Source organism: Alosa sapidissima, chromosome 8 (genome assembly GCF_018492685.1).
Source record: "Alosa sapidissima isolate fAloSap1 chromosome 8, fAloSap1.pri, whole genome shotgun sequence".
Taxonomy (NCBI): domain Eukaryota; kingdom Metazoa; phylum Chordata; class Actinopteri; order Clupeiformes; family Clupeidae; genus Alosa; species Alosa sapidissima.
The window spans coordinates 23,168,768-23,185,204 of NC_055964.1; the positions used below are offsets into that span (position 1 = coordinate 23,168,768).

Below are 16,437 nucleotides of genomic sequence, written 5' to 3' on the forward strand. Positions count from 1 at the left end.
CACTCAGCAACGGTAGGATGACATCAGAATAATTTGCAGTGGTCTCTTAATTTTTTACAGAGCTTTATCTTTCTATGCTTAAGTTATTTAAAAAACTGTACATTTAACATGAATGAATCCATCAATAAAACTGAGTTTAAACTAAGAAAATAAAAACTGAAATACCAAAAACACTTTTCCATCTCATTCTAAAAGTTTATTATTATTTACAAAAGGCAAACACATTCTTGTGGCAACAGATTATTCAGAAACAATTTACACAAAGTATGCTGCTAGGGCAGCCATTTTGTCTTTGGGTTTTTTCGGGTTTCCTCTGCCGCCCGGGCGTCGACCCCTACCCCTTCCCCGGCCCCCTCTCCTCGCTCCTCCGCCCCGGTGCATGGGGTGCCTCATGGTGGCGTGCTTGAGCTCCACCAGATCCTGAAAGATAGCATCGCAGAATACGCAGCCCGTGTGCTGTGTCTCACCGTCGGGCAGCGGCGATCGTGCCTTGTTGAAGTCGACCACCACCAGCGAGGCCTCACAAGCCTCGCAACTGTCGGCGGCCACCTGCACCTTGTGCGCGTGCTCGAAGAAGTGCACCACCACGTTGCACTTGTTGCAGGCCATGCGCCACTTGGGGCCCGAGGTGGGGTCGAACACCAGCACGCCACTCTCACACTCGACGCACTGGCCGATGCCCAGCGAGTTCAGAGAGTGCTGGCAGGTGGGGTGGGTGCACTCGTTGCAGCCCATTCCTGCAAAAGACAAAACGGCAGCAGAAAGATTAGAGGCAGTTGAATGCAGTATGAAGGCAGTTCTCAAGGACCACTAGAAGGAAAAGGCGCAGAAAAAGAAACCGTTATCCATTGGTAGGGGAAATGGGGAGCTTCAAGGAAAAAGGCCAGATAAGGCAAGATAAGGCCAGATAAGGCCTATGGGAACCTGTTAGACTCTAGAGGTATAGTAAGAGGTCCTTGTCTGTGTCCATAAGTATAACAACAGCCTAACACTAACAAAAATAAGTTGTATATCTGTGCATGTTCATATGTATTAATTCATACACAAACATTAATGGCAATGCTCTGTACCTTTCTTCATGTCCCTGAAGGGGGGGTTGCTGAAGCAGTAAGGGCAGACAGGGTAGCTCTTCCCCTTCGAGCCGGAGGTCCAGAGCACTAGCTCAAAGTCGTCCAGCGGGCAGCGCAGCTCCTTGTACAGCTTGATGGCTCCCATCTGGGGCAGGCTGTACGTGTCGTCACAGTGGGAGCAGTGTAGCCGGCTTGGCTTGGCCTGGCGGGGGGGGGGGGGCACATCATAGGGTCAGTCAACAGTCATGCTTCCATGGTTCATGCATCATGCTTGTGAAGGATAGAAAGAAGCAGCTCACAAGGCAAGGATGACTTGCAGTTCATGAGCTACAGTCGTGCCCATAGATTCACAGACCATGGCACAATTTGTAAAATGTGTACCGTTCTTTTAAGAAAACACAAATGATCAGACAAAACACATTGCTTTTATTTTAATGGGATTCAAATTAAACCATAAGGCTCCACAAAAGAGTGTAATCATTAACCAACACATGGCAATAAAGAAAAAATAAAGATAATAATGAGATGAATGCCCATACTTCTTAATACTGTGTGTGCATTGGCCCCTTTATCAGCAATACTTTGTGGTAGTTGTGGATAAGTACCTTTATTTTCTAAGATGGTAGAGATACCATTCTTCTTGACAAAAAGCCTCCAGGTCCTATAAATCTTTGGGCTGTCTTGCATGCACTGCACATGTAAGATCTCCTTAAAGGGCGTTCTGATTCTGTTCAGAATGTTTTGAACTATGGTACTATCAAGTGAACCAGCCGGCATTTCCACCAGTTTTGAACAGAACCAAGGATGCATCATCAACAACAGGTGTTGCATAAATAAACAAAATTTAATGAGATGCATAAACAGGAGATAATATGGCACTTGGCCCGTAGAAACGGTAGAAATCAGCTGTGTAATGCTAGTTGAAGTGTAACTCCAGGGAAAATTGACACCAGGGTTTTTCTGCATTAAAACACATCAAATAGCCGTGGAAACAGTATTTTCCGTTGATCAACCACTACAGAGCTTTCCCCGGTATACGCTATAGCCCCAAATCACAAACAGTGGATGAGCTAAACCCTTCCCAAATAGCATTTTTTAACCAGTAATATTGTTCAAAACAGCACCAAACCTCGTCAGTAGCTTGCTCAGGGTCCCTACACATAAAACGAAGCACCAACAACGTAGTTAGCGAACCCAGAGTTTATTACAGAAGACTGTTAAATAGCCTAAGGGATAATGTATAGAACGCCGGTCATTATTGGGAAAATAAGTCACGACAGCGCGAACCCCTGAAGGGGCTTATTTTCCCATAATGACCGGCGTTCTATACATTATCCAGCTTATTATATGGCTACTTGCCAAAACGAAAAAATAAACTCCATGATATGTCTCTTAACACTTATTTGTTACCGTTTCGTCGTGGCTTTTGCTGAGAAACAAATAGTTTGCAACACACGCTGAACTTGAATCAAATATTCTTTAGAACACAGCTGATCAACCGTCTGCTTTCACTTTTGAATGAAGTTAAAATTCTAATGTAGCCTACAAAGTTTTAAAAGTGCTATGTGGAGTGACACTTTAAAATTACCTAGACTTAGTGTCATAACATACAACAATTTTACTCTGATATGTATGTGCCTCCTTAGACATCACATAAGTTATTATTCCACTGCTTGGTTGAATTTCCTATTGTCCTACGTAATTTAGAACGACAATTAACCGTATGTTATTTCAGAGCCCGTTTATGGAGAGCCGGATCACTCCCTATTAACTCCATTGTACCTGCAATCTGCTGCAGTTCCGCTAGGGGCGATCACGAATAAGTGCAAAAACAATAGGGGACTATGGAGCTAGACGGCTAAATGTGTCTCTTTAACCTGGTTGTCCTTGAAAAATCGAAGATTGCATTGTGGTTTCTGCAAGATCAATATGGATTATAGGTCAAAAGTTGAATGAACGAGTACTTACGTCCTTTCGATTTCTTACAGGTTGGGTCGTTGTTGCCCACAACTCACTAGCTTTCTGCTAATGAATGACGTCATTGACACGTTTGAAAGGCTTTTTAGAACAAATAAGTGACTCAAAAATATATAATACTCAGCGGTGTGTATTTTCTCTGCCCTCTCTTTCGCATGCAACATTCAAATTTCTGGCCAAAAAATTATATCCCGAGAAAAGTGGATTTGAGGGGTACAGCTCCATAGCCCTCCATTCATTCTGCACTTATTCGTGAGCGCCCTCATGTGGAACCAGAATTGGAACTGCAACCAGTTCAGAAACCGGAAGCTTCCCGAGAGTGGCGGTTCTCCCCTTATTAGACATTCTCTGGTTATTTGCACACCTATGAAGTAGATCCATTTTTTTGGCCGTATCACACTTGTATATTAATTCGCCGAACTCGTTAAGTTTAAATGAACTGTCACGTTGCATCCGGGCTGTAAAATGCAGATGTTTAGAACATGGCAACATTGTAGCATATGATGGAGGTGGCTTTTAGCTAGATGGATGACAGCAGGCTAAGTAAAATAGCGATGTTTCAAAACTAAAGTTCATCAGAATCTTGGAATACGCCCGCTTGACAACGGGAGAGATAGAACCAGAGAATGTCTAATAAGGGGAGAACTGCCACTCTCGGAAAACTTCCGGTTTCTGAACTGGTTGCAGTTCCTTCTGTGGTTCCACATGAGGGCGCTCGTCCACGAGTGCAGAATGCATGGAGGTCTATGGAGCTGTACCCCTCAAAATCCACATTTCTCGGGATATATATTTTTTCAAGTAATTTGAATATTGTATTCGAAAGGGGAGGCAAAGAAAATACACTTGGTTGAGTATTATATTTTTTAAAGTCACTTAATTGTTCTAAAAAGCCTTTCAAACGTGTCAATGATGTCATTCATTAGCACAATGCTAGCGTGTTATGGGCAACAAAACCCAACCTGTAAGAAATCAAAAGGACATAAGTACTCGTTCATTAAACTTTTGAATTATAAACCATGTTGAAGTTATACAAACTACAATCAAATCTGAGATTTGTCAACGACAATCAGGTGAAAGAGACAAATTTAGCCGTCTAGCTCCATTGACTCCCATTCATTCTGCACTCATGGCGATCGCCCCCAGTGGAACTCTGGTGGAACTGCAACCAAAATTCGGTACAATGGGACTTAATACGGAGTGGCCAGGCTCTCCGTAGACAGGCTCTGGATAGAACTAACGACTGGCCTTTGGCCGTAGCAACCATCCATTTAGAACTAGTAACGGCAGTTTGTCCTGCAAGTTGAGAAATTAGTTGATAGGCCTATGTGTCGGAAGAAATTAGTTCTACAAACAAGACAGTTTTAGCGATTAAAACATTAAAATTGTAACAGGAAATGAACAACGCAAGTGGCAACAGTGGAATAATGGACTCCACGGTGGTCTGTTGTTCACAGAAATTAATGCACTTACGAGGTTTAAACGGCCCCCTTAGCTTCGCGTCGGGGCCGTTTTACAAGAAGTCCATTATCCCTTACTTAATTGATCATTTCCTTATTTAAAACTAAGTTTGATATGTAGAGGTGTAGTCCATATGACCTTGGTGCCAAAACATATTCGCATGTATCAAGGGCCACACGTGACCATGGCATCACATGCCAACAGTGCAGGTGGAAAGCCAAGAGCTTTTCCTGTCAATGAAAAAGTCATTGACGAGGGGGTCGGGGGGGCTTAAATAAACATTTCTTTCATGATTAATTCATGACTTGAAAAAAGACTAATGCTTACGACCATGTCTATTTTCAAGGGCACTGCTAAAATAAACATGGTCGTAAAAGCAGCTCTCAGGATTGTGCCATGGCGAAGGCTGCTAATGAGGGCTCGGCTCATGAAAGCGTGACCTATAAAGGCTGCAGATTAGGTAAACATCCACCCAATGATGGCGAGCGCCCACCTGATATGAGTCAGACCCACTAGACAAATGACCGGCTCTTTGAATATGCATAGAGAGGGCACATATGGCGGATGGAAGCCAGGTGGCACTGACCAAAAGTCACGTGCCCGCCAACACATGCCATGATGACGTCACTGAGTCACTGAACCAATTACATCAGTCATCAGAACCTTCAGTCCAGTTTTCATATTATCATTGCAACAGAGACTTTTTTTTTTTACCACAAGTAGACATTGCAGACAGACAGTGACACGGCACTGTCACTGATAACAGATGGCAGATAATGTGGGCATACAATCAATATCTTGTCAGAGATCAATGTCAGTCTTGGTAAATTACTTAAACTCAGGTTCCAGGAGTTCTGAGTTTTAAGACTGGTGAGAATTGACCCTCTCCCACCTGACCATAAACAATTATGCATGTCAGAGGGGACAGATATGACCCAGGTAGAACTGCAGATACCCATATGAAAAACAAATTCTACCAAGTGCCTACTAACCAATGCTATTGCTTAAGGTGAAAATGCTCATTTAGAACCCATTTCCTACACTGATGTTATGTGCTTAAGCCTACTTGACATTTTTTGACTAGCACGGGTTGAACTCTTACCTGGATGTATTTCATGAAACGATGGCACTTCCCACAGCGGGAGAGGGGTTTCCCAGAAGCAGCAATCGGTGAGAAGGACACCTCCATTAATTCATCCATACCTGAAGCCGAGGAGAGAGATGGGTGAATGTCAGCATTATCACAATGTTCCTTAAAATTCCTTAAGGGACTCAAAGGGCATACAGATACACACCTGCAATTGAGTCAACAAAGTAGTGGAACTTCCTCTTGAAGATGTCTAGGGTGTGTTGGAGCACCTGTTGGAAATTGGCTTTGCCCAGAGCGATGAGGGTTAGCTGCTTCTCCACCGCACTACGAATTGTCGGCAAAACCAGCTCTGCATCTGTAACACACACACACACACACACACACACACACACACACACACACACACACACACACACATCATAACCATCAATCTCTCTTACTGGTGCTGTCATACTCACTCAAACTCAAAAACACAAAGAGGTTTGATCGGGTTTATACACTAAAACACAATGAACAATTCATGCAGCCACACCAGCAGATATACTCCATACCCTACCCATTAGCCAAGGAACTGTGGTTAAGGGCAAGCCAGATGGGTGTCACTAAATGCGGTTTACTTTGTGGCATTAGATCTTAAGAGTGCGGATCGTGCATTGATCATAATTCTCACCAATTTTGTAGTAGCCATGGACAAGCACGATGCCCAGGTTAGTAGGCTTCAGCCTGCGTCCACTCTCCACCGTCACATAGTTCCTCTGGCAGACGTTATTGATGTGGACGGGGATGCTGGCATCAGTGCCTTAAGAGCAGAGAGTTAGCTGTCTATAGACTATGCAACCAAAGTGCTACCATCACTACCAATACCTGACAGTATCTTTGCAATTATTAGACGCAGGAGGGAGGAGTTGTGAACAGTAACCAACTTAACACTTTAGGCTTAAGGAAACAATAATACAAAATACAAAAAAAGATTTGATGTGAATTTGAAGTGTGTCCGTTCAGGATTTCCTATTCAGATGTTAAACAATAGACAGATGTTTCACATTAGAGAGCTGACTTTACACCTGTGCTTGTGCACAGTGCTTAGGACAAATCCAATCTCAAAGCATCTGAAATATGGCTACATGTAAATATGAAATACAGGGGACGGCCCCTTTCTCACCGATGCCGTGTTTCTCCATGAGCGTGATGAGCTCCGCTTCAGTCAGGTAATCTGGGGGATTGGTCTGCTTCTCAAGCAGCTTGATCTCGTCCACGGTGAAGGAGTCGCCCCTCTCACACACAGGCATGGCCTCCTCTAGAGGGATACCTTGCCAGGGCATGACCTCTGTGAAACCTGTGAGTGCACACACATAGGGCTGAAACGATTCATCGAGTTACTCGAATAACTCGATTACAAAAATTAGTCGAGGCAAAAACCCTGCCTCGAAGCCTCGTTAAATTCCTATGACGCGCACTATACGCGCAGGGATCTGATTGTTCCACACGGACCGTTGTTCAGGAAGCACACCACTAGCGCGTGAATCGTGATACAGCTGGCGCGATGGCGGAGTCAAGATGGCCATAAATGGCAGAGAATGTCTACATTTTTTAAGTAAAGTTTTGTGATCATTACATACTCAAAAAGGAAAAGAACAAGCATCTGAACCGAAAACATCCACTCCATGCTGTTTCACCAAGCGTCAATAAAGTAGGCTATCTAGCCTATCTGCGTAGCCTATAGCCTACAATGATGTTGGCTGATTTTAATCACATACCGTATTTGTAGCGATGTCGTGATATAATGTTTAGCTTTGATGTTTTTAAGTAGTAAACTTATTCACGTTCAATTGCAAGACAGTATGCCTAAAAAAGAACCCCTTCTTATACACACATAAAAGGGCTTAGTTTTGGAGCCAAATGTTGGAGTTAGAATAAATACCTCTGTGCCAATTGCTTGATCATTTTACAGCCATGTCATTTTCGTTATGCATTATTTGTTTTGGTTGTTTAAAAATGCAAAAAAAAAAAATTATCTGATTAATCGATTAATCGATCAATAAAGTGCTAGATTAATCGATTACAAAAATAATCGATAGCTGCAGCCCTACACACACACACACTTTTTTTTAACTGTTTTTCTGTATTATTCTCCCGGTCACCATTAAGCATTGAATTTGACTGGGCTGGGTCAGTGGTGAGGACCTACCGGGTGATATGAGAGTTTTTCCACTACAGGAGAAGCCTTCACAGCCGACGCTGAAAGTGATGGTGGTCTGAAGGTATTTGCAGTCTTGGCTGATCGTTGCAATGAAGTGCCGTGTGATATAGTCATAAAGACGCCAACCATCACTGCCTGCATTTAAACACACACCACACACCCACACCCACACACATCATTAATGTAGACAAACTGTTAAATTAAACAAGGAATAAAGATAACTCATGGTAATTTGTACCGTTAGTGCTCAATACACTTATGACAGCAAGCCCAAAGTCCTGTGTGTGGTCTACCTACCTAGTTCACTCTCTGATGCAGACCTCATGGGGGTGATGGGCGGATGGTCTCCTGCATCCGCTCCTTTCCTGGGTCGGTTGATCCCCTCTGCAAGCAATGCCTTCACCTAAGGCAACAAAACCAGACATGGCATCAATCATATTGCCAAAACGCTCATTAAGCCCAAAACATATGACCTGTGAAGAACCTGTGAAGTCTTCCATTGAGGCTTTCGTTTAGCCTTCACACAAAGAGACTTAAACTACCAGGCTTCCAAGTGATCTTTGGTGGAGTGGCTTACAGAGTCGGCCCAGAAGGGGTTGTTAGCCTGCTGTCTCAGTGTGCCCTTCAGGTCAAAGTTCTCGGGGTAGTGTGTGGTCTCTGTACGGGGGTAGCTGATGTATCCCGACGTGTAAAGCCTCTCGGCCACTTGCATAGTGTGCTGTGGGCCCATTCCTTTAAGGGTTTAAGGGAAAAGAAGAAGTGCATGGGTGGACACAGTCTCCTGCTTTGTTTATATTTTCAACTGAAAGACTGAAACTGAAAGACTATCAATCAACACTGATTAAAAACACTTTCATTATCCATATTATTGTTGTGGATTTGTTATTTTATCATCCTGTTTATGTTGTATGTGATGTCTTTAAGCTACTGGGAACTTGAATTTCCCCTTGAGGATAGATAAAGAAAGAAAGAAAGAAAGAAAGAAAGAAAGACTGTCCGTCTTTCTGTCTGTCTGACCAAATACAGTTTTGTCATATAATGTACATCACAATCCTATAACACACTGACATACTTTTGCCTTCAGGATTAATAAAGTATTTCTTATCTCATTTAATGACATGAAGGCTCATACAGTTGTAAGGCTACTCACCCAAGGCTGAGCTGGCCACTCTCAGCATTTCCACAGTGTTCAGGGCCTGTGGCCGCTGCTTGGCTTTTTCCTTCTTGCTCACTGACTCCACCTGAGAGTGAAAAGGTGAAACTGCTTAACCTCTCGTACAATCAGTCATCGAGGTCCAGCTGCAATGGACTGCAAGTACCAAGCCAGGAGAACTGTATTCAAAAACACAAATACAAATCATGAAATACAAACCTTTGCCTCTCTAGCTGTTTTGGCCAGATTGACAAACATTTGGCCAACCTCTCTGTCAAACACTCGTCCCCGATCCCAGTCCAGGGCCAGAGGACTCTCCTTGCCTTTGAACACCTTCCATGAAGAGGAAACAAAATAGCAAGCTAGACTGGTGAGGGGTTTTTGGGCTATGCTCCATAAACCAAACCTTCAAATATCACTATGGGAGTACATGCAAGGTTCATTTTATCAACTTAGTATAGCAGTGCAATCAAATACCAGACGCCTAAGAACGGGAAATCATACATCCATATTCTATAGCATAGGACATACATCCATATTCTATAGCATAGGATTAAAGCAACAAGCTGAAAGAATAGCAACTGGAACAGATGCAGTGAATCAGTGGCAAAGCACATGAACATCATACAGGGCATGACTACGGTTATACCTTGGCCTGGACGACCCAGTACATTTCAGGTTTAAAGGACTGGATTTTGTCATGCCTCTCCACACAGAAACCCAGAGTAGGGGTCTGACAGGGTCCGAAAGAGACGAGAGAGGAATCCAGGTTCCCATATTTGCCTTGGAAGTATTTGGTCTGAAAACTGCAAGGGGATAAAATAATTCATTTCAAAAGGTTATCATAATAGTCCCCTGCAAATACACCCTTGCAAACTTGATACATTTTCAGATTTAAGTAGCTGTGCTTAAACCTCTCTGTACTTAAATGTGTGTGTTAATCTGTTACACATCGTTGCAGATAAGTTTCCTATACAACTGCATCCTAATAAAGTGCTAAGGAAATCAACATTGATTATAATTTCAATACAGCAAGCAGTTTGTGCGTGTGTGCGTACCGTGTGAAGGCACAGCCAATACGAAGGTCCAGCTCTTGGCGAGCATCCACAGACAGCGCCTCGTTGCGGTTGGGCTCACCCAGCTTGTTCATGGCATTGCAGATGTCCAGGTCTGTGATGGAGCTGAACTTTGCACGAAACACTGTGCGGTCATTGCCATATGGCTTGTTCATGACTGGGTTAATGGCATCCAAAACCTTAATCCAGAAGCATACACGTAGATAAATTAAAATTAAGCGAAAGATAAAGAGTGGTGCTACAAATTGCATACAATTTTACAAAAAATGATACATCATATCATGATATAATAATAAACTTATAAAGTTAAATTTGGATATATTCTTCCATCTACCATCAGGCATGTAGTGGAGGCTATACGCAAATTTATCCACCTCTGAAATGTCAGAAAGAGTGTTTATCCACCTCTTATTGGAGTTTATCCACCTCTCAAAAGAGTTTATTCACCGATTGCAATTCAAAAATCACACTATATTTTCCACATTCACAATATGTACACTCATCAACACTCCAGGAACCATTTAATACAATTGGTATTGTTATAAACATTGGACAATAACCTCCACCAACATCAAACATGTTCTGATGCCTTTTTTAAAAATCCGATACCGCAATGCGCAGTCCACTTCACCGTGATCACAGAATTCATAGTTTACCCACCTCTTATCTTTACCACTACAACCCAGTCTACCTTGGTAACCTAATTTTCACTGGCAGCAATTTGACAGACCTCAAAGCAGATATTCTCTCCCTCTTTGTCACAATCCAGCCACAGCACCACATAATCGCATCCTTTGGCCTCCACCTGTTAGTGGTACAGAACAATGGTTAAAAACCTGGTCAAACTCAGTGAATAAAAACTAAATACACAATAATTTATTAAAGAATAAAATGCTAAAAGATAAACAAAACCATTTTTCAGCACAAGGACTGTTTGTTACTAGAGGTTCCAGACCTCTAGTAACAAACAGTCCTTGTGCTGAAAAATGGTTTTTGGACCAACATTTTTTTGAAAAATGGCCACAGAACCAACTTGCCTGTAAGAATTTCACCATGTTTAGTTTTGGATTGGCCTCCTTCTTCTCTGTGGGGGCTTTGCTGAAAAGCTCCGCTGGGTCTACCTTGTCCCAGTTGTTGTACTTCCCTGTAGGCAACAGAAAATGAGAATTAGAAAAAATAAGGCTATGCTGGATTCCCCCCAAAGAGATTTATGTCTCAAAATGTCAGTTCAACTAGGGAACACCAAAAGCAATCCCATTCAAACCTGTTGTGTTCTAGATGTTACATTACATTACATTACATTACATTTAGCAGACACTTCTTGACCAAAGTCACTTACATACTGTATGTCAGCTATATTACAAGGGATCACATTGTCCCCGGAGCAACTTGGGGTTAAGTGCCTTGCTCAAGGGCACAACGGTGGAAGCCGGGAATTGAACCGACAACTTTCAGGGTACAGCACGCTAGCCCAGGTCCTTAACCACTACACTACCACCGCCCTTTGTCAGCAGATAAACACACATGCCATTCACTCCACAGCAAGCGAGTCCTTCATTACTCTATAATGCTGCTCCGTGAGGGAATGGATTTCCCAGCCTGTTAAAAAGGCCTTACCAAAAAGCAACAGCATTCACACCTACTGTGTTCTAAAACGGGTTGGCCTTTAAACCAAGTGTATACACATTTAATCTGAGTCAACAAGCTCAGGGAGCAAAAGCCAATCTTTCTCCCCATCAACTGAAGCTGACTTTTGCAATAGACCCCAAAAAAACAAAGGGACACCCTGTACCTATGAAGTCGAGGCTCATGACATGACCACACACAGATGTCATCTTGAATCGCACACTCTGCCCCATGAAGCTTCCCGTGTACTCGTGGACGGAGCATGCTCCATTCAGGCCTTTTCGTGATGAACAGCTGCCTAAAGGTCAAGGACAGAAAGGTCAAGGCTCATGGAACAGATCGGTAAAAGGGTCAATTACGTTACCCATCATGGTAAACTTTTGTCTATGGCTCATACAAGAGATACATGTTGAAACCAAACACCTGGAAACCGTGACTGAGGCTCTGTTTATATAGGCTTGGAGCACTGCAAATTATACCATTAGACCATTCTACCATCATTACATTCTGTTGTACATATTGTTTACATATTAATATTTTTGGATATGACAGTCATAATTGTTCACATTTTGACAAGATTACATGTAGTTTTAAAAATCAGGTTAAGCAGTTTGTTTCAAAACTTACTGAAGTGTCATGCAGGGTTTTTTTATTTTTTATTTAACTGAAACATCAGTTTGAGGGTAAAAAATGTTTTGGGTCAACATATGGTATCTTTGCACTACCATCAATTGTCCTAGTGACAATTCTACTCATTAATAATATAGGCCTATACAACTATCAATCCTAATAATATATTTTGAGGTACACAGACATGTCAGTGATCTTAAGATAGGTGATCTCAAATCTCAAGCGCTGAAATGATCCTTATGCATCTTCACAGCCAGTCTCATAAGAGCTACCCTTACCACACCTTGTGCTATTTTTACATCCAGTTGGATTCAGTTTTACTGTGATGCACATGATGTTAACATGACAATGAGAGAAGCTAACCGTCCAAATTCAAATTTCGGCTTCCAATATTTCATATTCTTTACCTAGCCAATGACGCTGTCTGCTAATGCGATTTCTTTCTGAAGGCCAAATGCTAAACACAAGTAGTCATTATGAATGTCTACGTGGTTTGACGTAGTTGAAAACCCACTGGACCCCCCTGTTTTTCCTTTCATGCTTTGGTATATAAAAAGGCCCTTTGACAACTGATGACACGGAACAGCTCTCCATCACTAGTTGAACATCTCCCCTGCCCGGCCAGCATCCTCCATCCACCAGACTATACAAGATGTCACAGCTTCAGGTGAGTCACTCTTTTTGGACAGAGGAGAAAAGATTGACTGAAGAGTAGACTCGGCAGAAGTGGTCACAGGACAGAGTATAGGTTATCCTGTTAGTTCTGTAAGATTTTCTTCTTCTTTTACTACATAGTTATAGTACATAATAATACATAATAAAAAGATTGGGTTTATTCAACCATTGCATTTAGATTTTAAGTTTAAGTGATAGTGATTTGACATCAATCAATTTACAGCGGCCAACAGAACTGTAATTTTAGAAAATAATCTTCAAAGTGTAGAAGTCTTAAAGTTCTTAGGACTGGATTTCAGTTTGAATATTACATTTGAAATAGATAATACGTTTATACCACGATAGGTTAATTAAGTATTATATTGACATATTTTGCCATAGGATTGCACAATACTGGCCAGTGCAATATTTTCTTTTGGGGAAAATAGGCTATATTGCAATAACAAAATACCAAAAATTTACCAGGTGACTTGAATAGCTCTATTTCGAAAGAATGGACCATTTTAGAATGGTTAAGGTGATTTTGTAGGAGTGTGTCTACATAGAAATAACAATTACAAAAGCTGAAAAGAATTCAACTTATAGTGGTGTTAGTACCAATTTCAATAACAATAGCTTGGCAAATAACTTCTATACACTCGTCTCTTCATTTAAAGCCAAAAAGATGTGTCTGCCATGGGTTAGGTGGCTAACTGGCATTCTTTCTCGTATATCAATACAGCTCCTGGGACTCTTCAGCCTTGTCCTGCACCTGCTGTGCCCCTGTTTGGGGAATCCGTTTACTGACCGCTGTGTTGACAAGACCTTCTGCACTAACAGCTTAGAGGAGTACCATGCTCAACTTATAAACCTGCCAAACAGAATCAACGAGCGCAGCGTGGCACCATGGAACTATGTGTGAGTACTTGCAAGAGAGCTGATGGGTCATTCCACGTCAATTTAACCATGGCCCACGCACTAAGGTCTCAAAAAATTCTAAAAAATTACCAGGTGTACCTATGTTACCCAGGAGACACACTGTAAAATTACATTTATGTAAGATCAATACTTTCCAAGATGCATCCAATTTTACGGCGGGAGGGGGATGTCGATTTTGTTCGGCCTCTTTTTTTTGTCAAAGTTCACAACCCCATAGCGCAAGAACTAAACCATGTAGGAGGCTCAAATTTTGCATGCTGGTACATAAATATGAATAGTATATAGCAAAATTGTCACGATTTGTCTGGATGATCTCGCATCCCTCAAAGTTGATCAAAATTGTATTGGTGTTTTTGGCTGGGCTCTGTTTAGGCCTTCAGAAGACATATGTACTCAAAATAGGCTCTTGATTTATGTTCCTTATTGAGATAAGTAGAAACACTTTCACAAAAAGCAATGAACAGAAGATAAATCCATTCAAGGTCTGAACAGCAGACCTCACAAGTCTGAAAAAAAATGTTGGTTCTCATTTTCAGAGCACCCAAACACCTTGTGGGAATATCCAAAGCTTTTTTATATATATTTTTTCTTTATTCTCCATGATCCCTTCTTTTTTAAAACAGCAATTTGACTTGTCTTATGCAAATGTTTCTTTTTTAATGTATCTTTTTTATTTTCCACCCTGAACATGGGCAAAATGCACCATTGAGATCAATATGTTTTATATAGACTCACCACACTGCCACCTGTGGTTGTATAGAGTAACCTGTGGTAACTATACAAAAAATATTGGGCAAAATGCACCATTGAGATCATGTTCAGGGTGGAATATAAAAAAGAAACATTTGCATTTGTGTGTCTCCTGGTAATTTTTTCAGAATTGTTTGAGACCTAAGTGCGTGGGCCTTGGTTGAATTGACGTGGAATGACCCTGATTATTGTCTCTTCCACTAACTGGCTAATTCAAATGAGGCCATTTTAGAAGGCTCTGACAATCAGAAAACACTAAAACAGAAAACACTAAAAATAATTTTAAAAAACTGCAAATACTTATAATATAAAACAATAATAATAACAATGTTTTTGTTGTAATGTAACAGTGTTGTAACAATTGTTTCCAACAAATTATTTATAATGTCATGTTTTCATGTTTGGCAGTGAGAAAGTTGACTTAGACAGAATGCCGCAAGTCATCTTTGAAGCAGAGTGTCTTTCCAGCCACTCATGCAGGGGAGTGGACAGCGCTTTCAGTCTAGAGAGCATCCCCATCACTCTGAAAATGCCAGTGCTTCGCAGAAACCCACGATGCGCAACATTCTCCCTAGAGTTTGAGCCAATCAATATAGCCTGCATATGTGCAACCTCCAGACATGGCTAAGTGGTTTAAGTGTACTTAAAATATCATGATGCCTTTAATGCCAAACCCATGAACGCATACTTTCTTCTGTAACAGATCTCTCCAAATTTTCTTTTGTTCATTTCAAATGTATACTGATGCATTTGGTTGTTTATTTAACATGGTCAGTGCACATTATTGAGCATCTGTATATGCCAGTTAGCACAACAGACCACTTCTCATCACAATACTTCACTTGCAATTACAGTAATAATGCCATTCATCATAGCCATGTCTACAACGGAGCCTTTAGTGTCAACTCTTGAAGCTTGCAAGCAGTAATAATAAAGAAATATGTTTCATAACAAAAAACTTGCTTTTCAAACTAAAGTTCTTTAATCTCAATAATTTGGTGTAAAGACACTACGGTCCAAGTCAGTTCTGATCCGCCAAAAACACATTCATAAATTGCATGAACTTCTATTTGGCCACTCTGTGCACGTCCCGTCAGTTTGGCAGACACTTCCTTGCAAACACTTGTGCTTGCTAGCTAGCCATCACAGCTAATCCCACTCACCATGAACATTCACTATAACAATTTTAGACGTGAGTATAGCCTACCCGGGGCACACGGTCATAATAGCACAGTAACACTGCATAGTCTATGTAAGGGAATATCTGGTGGAAGAAACTAAAGTGCTGTAAAGCTTGTATGATGATGTGGCTATCTGAAGCGGCTATGAATTGAGAACTAAGCAAACAGACACTTCACTTACTTTCGTGTAGCCTATTCGCATCTGGTTTCAATAATCAGAGGCCAAATGACCTAAACTAAATGTACCCACCTTTTGACAAGATTTTCGCTATAGATTGTGCCAACGACGGCTTCTCTGCTACCATCAAAACAGTCCTCATTTTCTTTTCATACAGGGTAAAATTTCTTCTTCTTCAAGTTATATGGCAGATTTCCCGTCATATGGCGCATTTACCGCCACCTACAGTTGGAAATCATGATCGAACCAGTTACAGAGATGCCACTCAATTCTGTCCACAGACAGTAGTAGTCTATACAACATATAGGCATACTACTGCAATGCAATGCTTTTTAAAAGATACCATTCAGCTATTTTAAACCTATTAGCATCCGGCAAACTCCACATTCCGCCTGTCAGACCTGATGGAAAAAAAAAACGTTCTGATATGATCTGATTATGTTAATCCATGTCAA

General features: G+C 41.4%; 2 protein-coding genes across 3 annotated transcripts; one reads left to right on the plus strand and one right to left on the minus strand.

Moving 5' to 3' along the window:
* Nucleotides 1–171: 171 nt before the first annotated feature.
* top3b (DNA topoisomerase III beta) lies at nt 172–16,156 on the minus strand. Of its 2 annotated transcripts, none has more exons than XM_042101942.1 (17): nt 16,055–16,156; nt 11,817–11,948; nt 11,062–11,168; nt 10,755–10,829; nt 10,007–10,203; nt 9,598–9,754; nt 9,168–9,281; nt 8,946–9,036; nt 8,373–8,527; nt 8,093–8,198; nt 7,784–7,930; nt 6,758–6,931; nt 6,266–6,394; nt 5,801–5,950; nt 5,608–5,708; nt 1,071–1,272; nt 172–737 (listed from the first exon to the last, which is right to left on the minus strand). In XM_042101942.1, exons 1-17 carry the CDS (start codon nt 16,122–16,124, stop codon nt 256–258), a joined length of 2,589 nt encoding a protein of 862 aa, XP_041957876.1. In that variant the 5' UTR covers nt 16,125–16,156; the 3' UTR covers nt 172–255. The 2 variants fall into 2 exon arrangements, with proteins under 2 accessions (XP_041957876.1, XP_041957877.1); XM_042101943.1 differs by lacking the exon at nt 16,055–16,156 and adding an exon at nt 12,217–12,222.
* Nucleotides 12,866–15,543, plus strand: LOC121715905 (interleukin-17F-like). Its single transcript, XM_042101944.1, has 3 exons — nt 12,866–12,947; nt 13,677–13,852; nt 15,032–15,543. The coding sequence occupies exons 1-3, from the start codon at nt 12,933–12,935 to the stop codon at nt 15,249–15,251; spliced, it is 411 nt and encodes a 136-aa protein (XP_041957878.1). The 5' UTR covers nt 12,866–12,932; the 3' UTR covers nt 15,252–15,543.
* Nucleotides 16,157–16,437: the final 281 nt, after the last annotated feature.

Excerpts from the sequence above, each read along its gene's own strand:
- LOC121715905 (XM_042101944.1), top strand. Across the intron at positions 13,853-15,031 it reads GTGGCACCATGGAACTATGT|TGAGAAAGTTGACTTAGACA; the intron begins GTGAGTACTTGC and ends CATGTTTGGCAG.
- top3b (XM_042101942.1), bottom strand. The coding sequence starts at position 16,124 with ATGAGGACTGTTTTGATGGTAGCAGAGAAGCCGTCGTTGGCACAATCT. Across the intron at positions 11,169-11,816 it reads CATGAGCCTCGACTTCATAG|GGAAGTACAACAACTGGGAC; the intron begins GTACAGGGTGTC and ends TGTTGCCTACAG. Across the intron at positions 738-1,070 it reads CTTCAGGGACATGAAGAAAG|GAATGGGCTGCAACGAGTGC; the intron begins GTACAGAGCATT and ends TGTCTTTTGCAG.